At 32.4% G+C, this 16,509-nt stretch overlaps 3 protein-coding genes across 3 annotated transcripts in view; 1 reads left to right on the top strand and 2 right to left on the bottom strand.

Annotated features, from left to right (window-relative positions):
* LOC110994694 overlaps nucleotides 1–9,563 on the top strand; it is a 37,157-nt gene extending 27,594 nt beyond the window's left edge. The window contains exons 3-5 of the mRNA XM_022261491.2: nucleotides 6,491–6,659; nucleotides 7,618–7,736; nucleotides 8,134–9,563. Coding sequence (XP_022117183.2) covers nucleotides 6,491–6,659; nucleotides 7,618–7,736; nucleotides 8,134–8,859 — 1,014 coding nt within the window. The 3' untranslated portion in view covers nucleotides 8,860–9,563. The remainder of the gene's footprint in view (nucleotides 1–6,490; nucleotides 6,660–7,617; nucleotides 7,737–8,133) is intronic.
* A 2,725-nt stretch (nucleotides 9,564–12,288) lies between these two features.
* Nucleotides 12,289–13,859, bottom strand: LOC123689594. The gene is made up of 2 exons (XM_045630526.1): nucleotides 13,749–13,859; nucleotides 12,289–13,090 (listed from the first exon to the last, which is right to left on the bottom strand). Exon 2 carries the CDS (start codon nucleotides 13,088–13,090, stop codon nucleotides 12,578–12,580), a length of 513 nt encoding a protein of 170 aa, XP_045486482.1. The 5' UTR covers nucleotides 13,749–13,859; the 3' UTR covers nucleotides 12,289–12,577.
* Nucleotides 13,860–14,180: 321 nt separating this feature from the next.
* LOC123689586 (putative mediator of RNA polymerase II transcription subunit 12) lies at nucleotides 14,181–16,351 on the bottom strand. The gene is made up of 2 exons (XM_045630458.1): nucleotides 16,342–16,351; nucleotides 14,181–16,096 (listed from the first exon to the last, which is right to left on the bottom strand). The coding sequence occupies exons 1-2, from the start codon at nucleotides 16,349–16,351 to the stop codon at nucleotides 14,181–14,183; spliced, it is 1,926 nt and encodes a 641-aa protein (XP_045486414.1).
* Nucleotides 16,352–16,509: the final 158 nt, after the last annotated feature.

The following is a 16,509-nucleotide window of genomic DNA, read 5'->3' on the forward strand; positions in this document are numbered from 1 at the left end:
ACAGTTTTCTGTTTCGAGGACGATGAGTCTCTCAATTGATCTGTCCATCTGGTTGGTGAGTGGCCACGCGATCACCTTCTGTTTTTCAAGTTCTTATCGCTTCTGTGCATTGTATGTGTGGCACACACCGACAATTTTTATTTTTTTACGATATTTTAGCTTTTAAAATGCTTTCCATCAACGTTGCAGAGGTTTCTTATCGTATCTTTATAGGTTTGGAGTTAGACAAAGAGCCTTCTACAACACAGAATAGGTATATCACTGAACAAATTATAGGAATAAACGCAATACAGACTAAGTTCAAAGAAATTATTCAAACAAATCGACGCCCGCATATCGGAGTCATTGTATACTTGATAATCTAGGTAATAACTATGATAGATAGATAAATTCATTAGTGTTTAATGCTAGCTTGAACATATAAACTCATGTTTGAGTCTCCTGACTACCAACCAACACAGTCTTTTGAGAATATTAAAAACCAATTATGAAGCTGTAAAAAGTAATTATTTCTTTAAATGATCTTTTCTTAGCTTCTTTGTAAACGGGCAGATTCAATTAAGTTTATGATAATAATATATTTTAATTATGTTTATCAATAAATTTCAAGACAATAAAACTTCAAAAATCCGTGTTCCGTGAGCAATGAAGGTCATCGTCAAAAATTTGAAGAACTTAATTAAAATATTTGCACGGTTCAAATGTATGTTTTTTAGTTATTAGAGCAGGCGTCATCTCGTGAATCACTATTTATCTTTCGTATTCAGTACAAGTTCTAGGAAGTTTATTAGAATTCCATCGGTTTCTTTAACATTGTAGTGACATCAATGATGTTGTCATGCTCCCTTTTTGGGTAAGTGAGATCCCTGAAGCAAACGCCTACAGATGTGATGTACGTTGATAGGACTTTTTCACTTACGATCAACTGACCAAACTTGCACTGTGTACAATAAGGTTTTTTTATAATATTTTATATTTATTATGTATGTTATGAAAATTTCAAATATAGTATTGTCTTTTATTAACATAGCTTTTACGCATTTAAAGATAACACTTTTTTACCGGATTGAAGCTATGTATTATTGTAAAGTTATAATTATTAAAAATCAGTTTATAATATAGTCAGATTAATATTTCGTTCTGAATAACTTAAGATTAAGGTTCTATATTTTTTATAAAACATTTACACTTCTTGCACTGTACTCATAAATTTTTCTTTTTTTCATTTTCTCTTAGTAGGGTTGCCTTGTTGAAGAAGGTTGAAGAGATCGCTTGTTAGCGATAAAGCCGCGCGTTGCATCCCTTAAAATTTGTATGTATTGTGTTTTTAATTGAAGTGTGAATACATAAATAAGAACATAGAATATTGACGAAGTTCCTCATCAGTGTGATAGATAAATCAATTTTCCTATTCAGTTTCCAGTTCACGTACCGAGGTCTCGATAGACTTATCTCTTTGTTATTCAGACAGTTTCTCCTTTTACCTTCAATCCTAGTTCCTCGTATATGAAGCTAATAATAATGACGTTAAAATGCAAAAGACAACACGACACGCTTGATCCATCGTTTACGGTTTAACAAACAAATAATAAAATACAGTCACATTTCTTCGTAATTTCCATTGATCTTAAAAATTGAGTATCGGATCCGCAGATCAAAAACTTTTTTTTTATTATGTACGTATGTGTGTATGTGTTAAATAACTACATAAATTCGCATTGTTAATAATGCAAATTTATGTTATATAATGTAGGTGTACTAAGCAAAATCTTGACTAATAATAAAACAAATGTTTTTAAATTTAATATCGCCGTTGGTCTGACCTATGACAACTCAGCACTGCCAATGAGTTTTTCTCACGCCTAGCGAATGGGCATCATCTTTGAGACTCGGACCTCAGCTTGACCGAAGCACGGAGTTAAACCACCCTTACCGGTGAAGGCTGTTATTAACTTAATCTATACTTAACATAAATAATATGATAACTATATCTTAATATATATATTTCTTGTGTGCGTGTGTATGTGACTGAACTCCTCCTAAACGACTGGACCGATTTAGACGAAATTTTTTGTGTGTGTTCAAGGGGATCTGGGAATGGTTTAGATTCACAATTTTGTCCGCTGGACAATGTTTTTTTAATTAATTTTCAATTTATTAGTTGTTGTTGATTTTGGAATGTTTTACATTGGATCCGACAGACGGCGCTACCATCGCAGTGTCAAATTTTAAATAATATTCGGATTTTAATTTTAGTCTGTCCCGAAATTTAAAAAAAGTTTTGTTATCATTGTGTTATATCGTGTGTGACCATGTGCTGGATCGTTAGATATTGTCATAACATTTGAATAATAATTTTCATCAAAATGGCTTATTAAAAATTGAAATTTTGAAATTAATGACGTGTAGACAGGACAACGTCTGTCGGATCCGCTAGTATGTATATACTTTTATTATGAATGCAACCTTGCTGATACCCTGAAGCGCCTTGACAGCTCAGCTCATGTTGGCGAGCGTAGCTTGAGTGTATGTAATATAAATAAATAATATTAAAACAACTTATGAAACGAGTGACTCCATCTAGTGGTGTTAACATGCATTATTTTATTTGTCTAAGTTCAAATTAAACAGGCTTTAAATATATTGATATTTATCCGTTTTGGGTACATTACAGCAAGATAACGCAATAAGTAAAATCGATAACACCCTGAACCGATGTCAGTGGTATTTTTAATAAAAATTTAGTTGAATGTTATTGCTTTCCTCTAAGGTTCATGGGAACCTTCTGTTTGAAGTGTTTCTGTGTTATTCTTTGAGGAAAGACACAAATGATTTTGATATTGTAATGAGTCCATAATTATAATACTTAATTATATTTCCGTGTCTTCAAAATTAATTAGCTAATGCATCCTTGAACATCTTTTTACTAACTATTGTTCAATTACATTCCTGCTTTAAGTAAATCCATTGTTTAACGACGATTACCCGATTTCACGGACTCTGCACATCACGAATATTACCACGCAAAAAACTCTTAAATTGACAAAAACACGTAAAATCCATTTTTGAGAACTAAGCAAGTTTAAATATGCGATGATTAGACCCAATTGTAAAACCAGTATGTACGTCATGGTCTGTATTATTGTTTCTATATCACTTTTAACGCTTATTATTGTTATAATATTTACTTTAGCTTTATTATATAAATAACAAAATATACAGTATTTAAAATTATCTTAAACTACATAGCAATAATAATTAATTATCACTGAAAAGAAAATTGAAACGATTTTTAAAACTTTTGGCTCTTTCTAACGCTGCCATACGATATGTTGCATCACGATACCTATTCGTTGCGCGAGGAAAGCACCACACAGCACCCTATTAAATTATTTTTTTGACAAATTTACTTTCGTGTCTCATAGCATTTTAAATTAAACACATATGGCATAAAAGAAGTTAAAAATGGCTATCGTGCTTGTATGTTGTATCAATATAATTTTTAAGTGATTCATAATAAGCACGAAAAAACGGCTGATCAATTTTAAAAGCCGCTTTGTTTAGCGCCTATCAGCTACCCAAGCCGCATTGTTAATAACTAATAGGTGATTAATAATTTTTAATGGGAAAGGACTTGTGACAACTAACATTTATAGTTGGATATTATTCGTTGTATAATTTTTGTTCGCCATATTTGTGTGTAAATATTACTTATACTATAACTTTACACTGTTTATATTATGGTGTAGTGTACTTTAAAAAATAAATAAATACATTCATATTTCACCTTTAGTATATACATTAAATTCTCCAACGAAACATTAATTAGTAATAGAGATTTTTAATACCAAACTCGATAAAGCAAAATGAAATTTGAAAATATATTGCCAGTTCTTCTCTTCCTTTCTACGCCGATGATTTGAGAACTGGCAATAAATGTAAAAATATCAGCAATCCATGTATATTCCTTTTTTGATGTTCATAAGTGTACATTGTGTTACCAACATGAATAAATGATTTTTGATTTTTGAATCCGGGCATTGCGATGATATGTAGTATATCATCGGTCCGGTTTTGTTAAGAGAATCGGCCTCATCACGAACGCCTAAGATATTTATACTGCAGTGTACCTAAACCTACAACTTGCACTACAGATTGGTCCCTTGACACATTTAGGTTAAATACCTACCTACAACCGGCGTGAACCCACGCCTGAGCCGGTGATTAATTGGAAACATTGCAAATTAAACAAGGCATTGAAACTGCCTTCGGAGCCAAATAAAATATGGCATATGGATATATTTTGTAGCGAGAGACCGTCACCACATAATATAATAATTACATCTATAAATTGTATAATAAAATTTTAGAGACTACGTAATATTTATTGCCAGTTCTTCTATTCCGTTCTACGCCCTTGATTTGAGAACTGGCAGTAAATGTAAAATAAAATTGATTTAATATTTTTTTTTTTTTACATTCATAAGTGTATTGTTATTTTTTATGTTACCTATATAAATAAATTAATTTTGACTTTGACTTTGACTATAGTTTCGTAATATAGTCTCTCTCTCTCATCTCTAAAACCAAAACTTAGTAAGACAAAGCGTACATATATAGCTGAAGCAACGGTGTTACATATCTTGCCTGATTGTCCAATAAATGGATACGGCTGGTATGACATTGAACAAGCTATGGGAATAAAAGTAACCGATACAATTTTTAGACATAATGTTCAAAAACATGTAAAGAAGCATCTTTCTGGAATTTACTGTAAGATATACGTAAGTTTTTCAATACCACCGACGACAACATAGTCTGGGTTTTGAAAATCTCTTTTTACAAAACATATATCATCAAACGTGATGTACTAGATGATAGGAAGAATAACCTTACACGCAAAAGGTTACGCATTAGTAAAAAATATATTTTGGTTTATAAACTTAATTATCTGTTAATAAAGGAATTAGAAGTTGCCCAATCATCGCCATTTGGTGATAATGGAGCAAAAGACAATTTTGAGACACACTTTAAATTTCACTCATGGAATACATATTTATTTTTTTCTTTTGTGTTAATATATCAAATTTCATTTCATAGCAATGTAAAAAGGCGACATTGATGTCATTTTATCGAACCACAATCGATCACTACGTCTTGCGTCTTTTGTTTCACATTCTCACCACCCATTTCAGTTACAATGAAGCTTATCTTCATGGGCTTGTTAGTATTCCCTTGTGCTTTAAGATTGACGTCAGATCGACGTACTATCGAAACACCAGCATCGTGCCAACTTACAGCTAACGTATTGAGAATTTTAAGATACGTCTAAATATGATTAATTAATGTTACATTCCAGTTTTTATTTATGTATTATTCGTTTTATCTACTTCGCATATTTTATTTAATAATGAGTGGTTGTCTGGAAGAAATCGCTCGAAAGCGATAAGGCTGCAACTTGCTTTTCATTAAATTATGTTTAATATTTTTTTTTCCTTTTATGTAATGCAACGAAGTGTTAGTAAATAAATAAATAATCTGTTTTGGCTTTATGAATTGTTTAAGTGATTTCTTTTATAATAAGATTTATGTAGCTGTAAGATTACTCATAAAAAAATCAATTCACATTAAATCCGTATCTCTATTACTTATCTGGTTTTCGAATGTATAAAGCACGTACTTTTCAATAGTTACCTGAAGTATTGATATACGTCATACGAACAACGGACCTAATGAGCATCAAAGTGTGGAGCCGAACCGAACCATTCGATTAATGTCAGTGGTTAACAGCTTAAGAATAAGGTTTCAACTATGCCTGTTCGTGCTTTAGTTTAGTTCGAAATACGCTCCCGGAGCCCTCATAAGGATTATATATAAAAAACTTAATCTTTTTCTTTTCGATTCCCAGTGTCGTGGGCAGCTAGTAGCCATTTGACATATTAAACAAAAGAATATTTTTTTACTACCCTTATAATTTTATACTTAAAACTACTACTCAATACTTTTCGATTCACATAGGACTGGTTCAGAAGATATTGTTTAATATCTTAATATATATAAATCTAGTGTCACGTCGTTTGTCCGCGATGGACTCCTAAACTACCGAACCGATATCAATCAAATTTGCACACCGTGTGCAGTTTGATCTAACTTAAAAGATAGGATAGCTTACATGTCAATTTATACCCGCAATATTATTTTATTGCAAATATCTGTTTATTATTTAATACAATTCTAACAGATGTTGCTGTGTTGAAAGTATAAACCTTTCACATACATATCCTACCGTTTGAATAGTTTACTACTATGTAATATAACAAAAACATTAGCCACAGCAACGCTTGGCCGAGTCTGCTAGTTAGTATATATATAAAATTTTAATCTAGCATTAAGAATAGATAGACTAACTAAAACTAGATTTACATATTTATGCTAAAGCCACAATTAAACCTATTCAGAGACGACTAAATGTACATTAATATTATTTCAGATGTTAGCTTACAGTGCACTAGCTGCATTGGACGGATGCGCGAGTGCGCAACAATATCCCGATCAGTTCCATATTCAAACAGACGAAGATGACGAGAGATATTTCCTGTATCAAACGCACAATGGCCAATATAGGAAAGAGAGGAGGTTAAAAGATGGCTCTGTTGTAGGTAAGTGATTTTTTTATTTTATTGTTACTTGTGATGACCTATTTCTTTGAGTGTTTTCCAACCTTTTTTATGCCATACATACATAACATAATTTTAAAATAATGGGAACATAAATTATACCTATCCTATTTTTCCTTTAAAGGACTTACTCGTTAGAAGATACACAATATTAACTGGTGCAGGAAAATAATAGACTATATAGAATAGCGTTCTAAGAATATTTTTTATGTATTTACTAACGCTAGTCTGAAATAAATTTTTTCTGAAATAAATGTTCTTAAATACAGATTTTTTCCATTTTAAGCCAACTCTTTTTAACGTCTAAATGCACTGTTTCTTGAGTGTCGTTATATAGAGTTTTCACTGTATTAGTTTTATAACACTACCCAATAATAATTATCCCTTAAATAAACGCATATTTTGTTTTATCATATAGTTTGTATTTATTATTGTGTCACACAATTAAAATTTAAAACAGCTATGGTAGCGCCTGTCACTATTTTTTGAGCCACGATTGTCAATTAGTTCAATGATGGATGTCAACAATACGTTTCTGCCTTTTGTAAAATCACTATCTATGGTATCTACTTTTTTAGATCATTTATTCATTAAGGTAACATAAAAAAGAAATATACATTGAATGCTTCTAATTTTACATTTACTGCCAGTTCTCAAATCAAGGGCATAGAACGGAAGAGAAGAACTGGCAATAAACTCTCCGCCACTCTTTTTAAACACCAAGTTTTTTTTTACACAACGTTTGTAAGGTGCTGCAAACATTATACCATATTCCATATGACATCTTGAATAATCAAGAATAATAAAATAAATATTTGTCCTCTATCAGCAGGAGGCATGGTGAAATAGGAGCACGCAGTTACTTATTAGTTATGGTACATCTATTTTGTTTTCATAGAATTTGATTACTATAGCTTAAAATGTATAAATGTGATTTCAGGAACAACTGGCTGGGTTGGCGCCGATGGCTACCTTCGGTTACAAGATTACATAGCTGACGACCAAGGTTACAGAATATACAAATCAAAGACTGTATATGTGGGCGACCGTTCTATAGGAGTGAGTATAATTTGGTTTGCAAATGGTATTGTTTATCGACTACGGCGAAACACACGCACCAGATTCAACGAGTTTCTATATTTAAATAGCAAAGCAAATACATAGTGTTTGAAAATTAACGCCACAATAATGCAACACATTTCTAAGCCATTTCGTTGATTATTCGTCAGGCCTTTTTTTATAAGTTCGTATGCGAAACAATTATTGCTTCCCTGGATATTGTATACAATTCTTTCGTGTTATGACTATAAATAGGTAGGTGTAAATCACCTGTTGTATGCTTCGCTATATAATAACGATTTATATCATCTATAACCACTAAGACCTTATGATGTAGTTAAAATATTATGCCTGAGTAAATGAAATCATTAAAATCAACTTATATATAATTTTTCAGGAGTCACTGAAAATAGCCAAAACAGCACCAACTGACTCTGGATTTAATATTACACCGGCGCCGGCTGCACCACACCCAAATCGGGGAACACCAAGATTTAGTACCACCACAAAATCTCCTCCCTCCCCATCGACGACCTTAGAAACTCCAGAATACCCAGAAGTGACGGTTTCCTCTACACCATCACCATACATTCCTTCTTCAACGCCTCGAGTCGAGGTATCGCCTAACTCCATCGATTCATCAACATATGACTTCAGACCAACAGTTCCTCCCATAACATCGGAAGAAGCGACTTCATCCCAGAGTCCTTATGATTATGACGGTACAAACACTAATTCAATTGACGGATACTACGCCAGTGACAGCACTCCATACAAACGCTATGACGTCTTTAATCCAAATTCGTATAGGCACGCTGACGCAGGACGACAAAGACAAAGGCAGGGTCAAGAAATTGGTGATGGCTACACTCCCCAATTTCCGGGATACGACGGTGTTGCCTTTAGGCGGAATGGTTTCCGATATTACCTACCAAAACAGTACCATGAAGAGCAAACACGAGACTCGGATGAGAGAACTGGTAGTTTTGGTTATGTCGACCCATTTGGTATTCGACGAGTAATATATTATAATACAGCACCGGGGCAAGGATTTCAAATTCGTAAAAATAATAGATATGTTGGCCATGATGCAACACCCTACGATCCTAGGCCGATTAACTAAAATGAAATTTCTATTATGATAAATAGTTACCACCTCATATCAGTATTTAATAAAAATGAGACAAACACGATCTTCGAACGAATTCTTAGCCACTACATATAGCTAAGTTAGTCATAAGATAATGTTTTAATTTATTAATAGCTATTACTTATTTATTAAGAGCACAAAATATTAATTAATTGTTATAAAAACTAAACAAATTAATATCTTGAATACGATGGATGCTAAATACGATAGTATGAGTCAACCAAAGAAATCGTTAAGATAAAAATGTACCTTAACTGATTTTTTTCTGTTTTTAAATCTTCTTTCTTTGTAAGGGTTTTATTTAAAGTTATTGAGAATAATTTGTCATTGAATATATTTTATATAATCTAAATCAACATATTTGTTTTAGAAAAATAATGACGACTTGTTCCAATAACACTGATATGGTAATTTTAAATATTTGTTGCAAAGTGTTTAACATACAGTATGTATGGAAAAATAAACTTTACAATAATAAAAAATACCATTTATAATGAGATGATGCGTGATGACCAATTCTTTCATTATATTAACTTAATTGCTTATAAGTAATTTTCATAAGAAATCATGTATTGATTAGTTACTCATTAATAAATTGTAAATAACAGGAATAGACAGTAATTTGCACAAAACTCAGTGATTAACTATGTACAGTAATTAAATTATTTAATTACCAATGTATTTTGAATAAAAGATCCTGGTTTACCTCAAGTCTTTCACATTACAAATCGCTTTCAATGTAAGTAGACTCATCAATATTGATATTTAAATTTTAACTTGTGTGTGAGAGTGTTTAGTTAACTGTATTTATCTTTACAGGAAAATGAAGATCTTCATATTGAGCCTGACATGGATAGCTTTAATTGTAACGGGTGAAGAGTCGAATTTGAATAACGAAAATGGCTTTGATGGTCGGGAGGCACCAACCCTTAAACCTATTGATTATTCAAACGCTATCTACCGACCAGGTTTTGCACAAAATCCTAGTTCACAAATAATTTTTAGATACAAGCAACAAAAGACGGACCACGTTTCTAAAGTTCCAGCAGAAAAAGAAAATGTTCGACACTATTTCCGAGTACGTAAGCCGATTGCAAGAAGGAAAATCTTTCACATACAAAAGGAAAGTGTAGGTACCATACCGTTAGGTGAATCCGATCAAGTTATTAATGGATCAGTTATTAAAATTGATTCTACACCACAGGAGTATCTCATAAAAAACGATATGGCTCAGAATAAACATGATGACTACGTGTTGGACAAGTTACCTGAGCTAATTCAAGTCACAGAAGAAACCATAATACTACCTTTTATGCAAGAGACAAATTATACAAATAATGTGAACGTAACTGCGGGGAATGTGACAGAAGCTACAATAACTGTTTTAAATGATATGGTAACACCTCAAGAATCACTTTTAAGTACCGATGTGAGACCAAATACTCAAAATAACGAGATGTCTCCTGATTCTAATAATAAAGAAGAAACTGATAACAATCCCTGGTTGCAATTAGAAAAAAATGCTGAAAACACAGAGTTACTACATATCGAGGAACCCAATCAAGAGAGTCCTACTATGATGGTAACTAAATATAATTATTTAGAAACTACCACATTGGCTTCTTCATCGCCGTTAATAGAAATTCTTTTATTATCTGATGGAGGCGTTAAGTGGGAAATGAATGATACAGTTGACAACGTACCAAAACTGCTTGTTGAAGAATTAATCATAGTTCCTGATCCTTCACCATCACCGATCATCGATGGTCGAGTTATAGAAGCAAGTGAACCATCAGAAAGTGTGATGGTTCTAAAAGAGAGTGAAGACAAAATTCTATTGTACGATCAATCCACGGCCAATCCAATTAAAGAATCTAATGTGAGTATTGCATCAAACGACATTATTTTATCGCCTGTCGTCACTGAAACTTCAGAACCTAGTACTGAAATGAGGCTTGGGGGTATTAGAGGTCATCTACTGTCAAATTTATCAAATCAAACCGACGATTCCAAAATGAATATAAAATTAATAAGCAACGATGGAATTAAAAATGTTAAGTCACCACGAAGGCGCCTCCGAAGACGAAAATTAAAGAAGAATAAAATTTTAAATATAACCCCAGGAAAAATCGAAGATTTGAACACTAATGAAACTATACTTATTCAAAAAGAAGATGCTTCTACAATTAGTACTCACAGTCCAATTACAGATCTTACCACCACACCCACAACAGCATTATTTCAGCGACTTGGAGACCATTATAACACAAAAGTTCAAACCACCACACCCCGAAGTCGTTTTACCTCTTATAGAGACACAAAACAAAAATTCAGAAGTCGGCACGGAATTCACAGGATTTCAAATCCAATTGAAGAAACACAAAAACGTATCTCAGTTCCAAGCTCTGACAATGTTCTTTATAGTACTACTACAACAACCTCACCATTCACACAATATCGTGCAAAAACAAAATTCAGAAAATGGAATAGAAACAGAAATATCACTCCTACAGTAATAAATCCTCATATAGATGTTCAAAAACCTACCAACATCACGAGATATGTAGAAAATGTGTCATCGTTACCAATAACCTTAGAGGAAAATCATGTAGAGACCAACAACAGCACAACGATCTCAAATACTGATAGTTCTATAATTGTTACTTCGAGTGATCAGTCAATAATAAGTACTATGAATACAAAAGGATTGTCAAATCGTACGACAAGCAGTCCACGTCGTTTGCGTTATCGAAACAAGCTAAGACATATCAGAACGAGTACACAACCAACAACATTAACGAGCACGACAAGTACTACTGCACACAATGAAAACGTTATATCTGGGAGTCAGTCAACAGGAAAGGATAAGCGTCCCCCGCCACCTCCCCCAACACTTTCTCCCTGGTATGACGGTTTTGGGAAATAATTACACTTAAGTAAATAAATAAATTGTAGTAAATATCTATTTCTTTTTGTTTTAATCTTTTTTAACTTCTAAATCTGTTTTAACTTTTATATTAAGCGATGTATAACGTTACGTGATTTTTATGAACTAAATTTGTAAAACTAAGCATGTTAAAACACCGCCCTCTTCCGGCTTCCATAAAAAAAATTTACTCGTTGTCACCAGTCAAACATGCCAATCTACGAGAACCCAACAATTTAAACCAATTTAAAAGAAAAATATGTAAATCATGTAATAAATATGTTTAAAATTAAAAAAAAAACTCATCGTGAAATAAATCGCACCTTTCTTATTTTCGTGTTAAGCGATTATAACTGCCAAGATCCTTCCTGTTTCCTACCATTATTAGTATCATTTAAAAAAAGAAAAAGCTTATGAAATCCCCTGTCCAAAAACGGCAAGAAATTGGCCACCACCCCCCTAAAAAAGCACATTCATTTAAAATGTGAAACAATGTTTATTCTGATTAAAATTAAAAATAAAAGGGAACGATACAAAAATTGAAAAATCAACAATAACAATCCTTAAAAATTAGTCTTAAAACCTAGTGTTGACTCCTCTAGTGTATATTATACACCCGTTTATTTCCGATTTTGTTTTACATATAAGTAAATATCCAATAAACTTAATATCATTCTGTATTTAACATAATCAAATTTCTCAAACTTTAACATTCAGATGTTAAATTTTGAGTTTGGACCATTAAAATGGTTTTACGGTTTCATTCTAGTAAATCATTTGCTCAATCTCATCCTCGGGATAATAGTCTGGATATAATATAGATGCTCGGTGAAAAAACGGTTTTTTGAAAGGCCACTTAGAGGGAAACGACGTAATCCATGAAGGAAGAAAAGAAAATAATCCCGAGAAAATGGATGGCCGTCTGAATGGTACATATGTATCTTCATATACCGGGCCAGGTATGACAATTGGTTCAGGTTCTATTGCAGCATTGCTATATAGATTTTCTCCATTTACCAGATTTGGCTGAACTGGTTCTTCAAATCTTTCTTCTTCGTTTTCTTTTTCGTTAAGATTCTCTGTATCCTTTTCTTGGTTCTCAAAGTTATGAATATTCGATTGCTCATTAATGGAGCCGATCGTTGTAGGATTTGTAGCTGGCCTAGCCACAACATCGGCACCATCTCTATCATTGCCTATTTGTATAAAGGCATCTTTTTCTGTAGATGGTATAGCTACAACGGTAGCAGCTAACCAAAAAATGACGACGTACTTCATCTAAACATAAAAAGAAAGTTAAAATGTCAAAGTGCACAAAAAGGGATACATAGAGTTATTTAAGCACTATCAAATAAAAACATTTATTCATGTAATATATTTTTAATTTTACATTTACCGCCAGTTTTCAAATCAAGGGAACGGAAGAGAAGAACAGGCAATAAACTCTAAGTCTTTTTAATCGCTAAGTTTTTTCTTTTACACGTTTGTAAGGAGCTGCAACGATTACAGTATGGTCCACATGACATCGTAAGCAATGGATAATAATAAAATAAATTAAAAACAAAGATTTGTCCTCTATCAGCCAGAGGCATGGTGAAATAGGAGCACGCACTTACATTTTCGTGTGAACAATACGTGTGGACAAGAACAATCGTGTTTGTATAGCCGGCACATCGGCCAGTAATAAAACCAGGCCGAATTCTAGCGGTCACACCGAACTACTCGAAATATCGGCGGCTGAGATGTCGGCGTTTTGGTAACGGCGGCGGTGGACAAACGGAATAAAACCATAGTGCTTGCAAGAGCGTTTAAGAGTTTAGATTTTGTATGGGAAATGGCATTTATCAAATCTGTTACTGATAAAACAAAACATTCAATATGCTACAATTATTTAATACTTATTTGTTATTATTAAGTAATAATTGAATTGCCTTACCTAAAAATCACTATTCCTTTAGGTATAAATTTAAATCAATACACAATTTATGTAGTCCTTTAGTGCTTTTTATACTCTAATAATTACTAAAACCATTTATTTCAAATTGATAATATAGCTAATGAATTATTCAATTACTAAAGTTTGGAGAGACGTCACATGCTCTAGAATATTTTGATTGACATAATATATTTTTTTCAATATCTTTTACCGAATACCTTTTATTGGAAAAATCTTTATTAAAATAAGTTCAATAATAACTTATTTTTAAGATCAATCGTAGAACTATTTACAATCCACTGATATAAACAAGCACTATACGATTTACGTAATTATATTTGGTCTCGGTAAATGGCAGATAAAAAGACATTTTTATTTTAAATTTATAATTGATACTCTTTTTAAATAACTGTAATAATAAATAATTAAAAATTAAACAATCATAAAATTAGGATATCTTATAAGCGGCCGTTTAAAAAAGAAGGGGTTTGGATATGGTAAAAAAATTGGCAATGGTGAAAGATCTAACGGAACATGCGCCTGCATTCCATTACCATAAAGCAGAGGAGGCACGGCTACGTTAAACCAAATTCTTCCATCTTCACAATTATACATTTCTCCTAATTCATCTTCTTTCTGAATATCAGATATAGGTAAAGAAGTGATCTTTTCCCTTTCTGGTAATTTATGCTTTTGTAGACTTTCAAGTACAGTACCTACAGCTTCGGGTTTTTGTTTCATTTTGTGTTCTTTTAGCTTAATTGCAGGATTACTCCTTTCTGCAGTTGGTTCTCGCTCTTTTTGTAAAACATGAGAATCAGATGAAGGTATTACAAATCCTTTTTGATACTTTACCTTCGATGCTGATAACAATGGTGATGTTTTGTCTTTTCTTTTTAATTCTTGTCCTTTTTGTTCACTTTTAATTACAGGCGATGAGGATTGTTTTTTATGTTCACCTTTTGTTTCTCCTCGTCTTTCTGAATTACCAGAAGCAAATGAATTTGAAGATGGCGTGATTTGTTTTTTCAATGATTGTCCGCTTTGTTGTGTTTCAGTGTCGGGTAAATTTAAGGCGGTTTTCGGTTCACTTACTGAGGTTTCTTCCTTTAATTGAGTTTGTGATTTCGGAAAACTTATCGACGTTACTTCTTGTTTTTCTTGTAATTGTTCTTTTGGTTGACTTACATATACAGGATTTGATGAAGGCATTTTCGGTGCGTCACTTACTTTACTCGCTTCACTCTTGAATTCTTGTTCTTTTTGTTGACTGTCAGATTTAAAAACAGGTGAAGATGTTATTTCTTGCTCTTCTTGTAAATGTTCTGTTGGTTGACTTACATATACAGGAATTGATGAAGGTGTTTTCGGTGCTTCACTTACTTTACTCGCTTCACTCTTGAATTCTTGTTTTTTTTGTTGACTATCTAATTTAAGAACAGGTGAAGATGTTATCTCTTGTTTTTCTTGTAATTGTTCTTTTGTTTGACTTACATGTACATGAATTGATGAAGGCGTTTTCGGTGCTTCACTTACTTTACTCGATTTACTCTTTAATTCTTGTTCTTTTTGTTGACTATTAGATTTAAGAACAGGTGAAGATGTTATCTCTTGTTTTTCTTGTAATTGTTCTTTTGGTTGACTTACATGTACATGAATTGATGAAGGCGTTTTCGGTGCTTCACTTACTTTACTCGATTTACTCTTTAATTCTTGTTCTTTTTGTTGACTATTAGATTTAAGAACAGGGGAAGATGTTATCTCTTGTTTTTCCGACACTAGTTCGTTTTTTGGACCAGCATTGGGTGCTGGTGAAAATATATTTTGTTTCAACTGTTTGTGTTGAATATCAAACAGAGGTAAAGGCGTAGTCTTTTGGTTTTCTAATTGTTTTATTTCCTGAAGAGAGTTAGATGTAGATACTAATGTTGTTTCTACTTCCTTTTCAGTAGAGAAAGGTAAAGTAGTGCTTTCTACTAATAATGTGGTTGTCTCTGTAATAGGATTATTACTTGTTGACTTAGGTTCTGCAAACTCATTAGAAACATTATTTTCCATTTTTTCATTTTCTATAGTAGTTTCGTAAGTGGTATTTAATGCGATTTCTTTTTCTTTATTATGCTGTTCCTCATATGCTCCCAAATCAAGCAGAGGTGTGTCTCCCCTCCCTTCATGATAGTCATTTGAATTATTTTCAGTTTTATCAGACTTTTCAATACTACTTGCGTTGCCTTGATTCAAATTGTCATGAGATGGAGGCAAATTTATTGATCCTATGGATAGTTTTTCAGTACTCGAACCCTCAGTAATATTATTTAAAGCTGTATTATTAAGAGGTAGCGCGGTAGCTATCGCAGCAAAACATAATATTGTAAATACACACATCTAAAAGAAATAAAAATATAATTAAGGAATATAAATATTATCATCAAAATAAATATACTTTTTTCTAATTATAGAAAATATACTTTACCTCGTTCCCGTATTAAGTAGGTATAATAAAATAGCGCTAGATGCTTTTAACCATAGTATAGCTTAAACTGTCAAAATAGCAATGAAAGTCTCTCAAAATTACGCCCCTATATAAAGTCACCAAGATACATTATCAAAACTGTATTATACCCAACTCATTAAGTAATTATAATAATCCTTTTGTTCAACCTAATTTATTATTAGTTAATTTATATTACAATTCATAATTTAGTAATGAAAATTGTAAGAAAAAGATATTATCTATATTAGGTCTGACTGATTAGAAGTA

This window comes from Pieris rapae, chromosome 12, assembly GCF_905147795.1.
Source record: "Pieris rapae chromosome 12, ilPieRapa1.1, whole genome shotgun sequence".
Classification (NCBI taxonomy): Eukaryota; Metazoa; Arthropoda; class Insecta; order Lepidoptera; family Pieridae; genus Pieris; species Pieris rapae.

Excerpts from the sequence above, each read along its gene's own strand:
- LOC123689594 (XM_045630526.1), bottom strand. The coding sequence starts at position 13,090 with ATGAAGTACGTCGTCATTTTTTGGTTAGCTGCTACCGTTGTAGCTATA.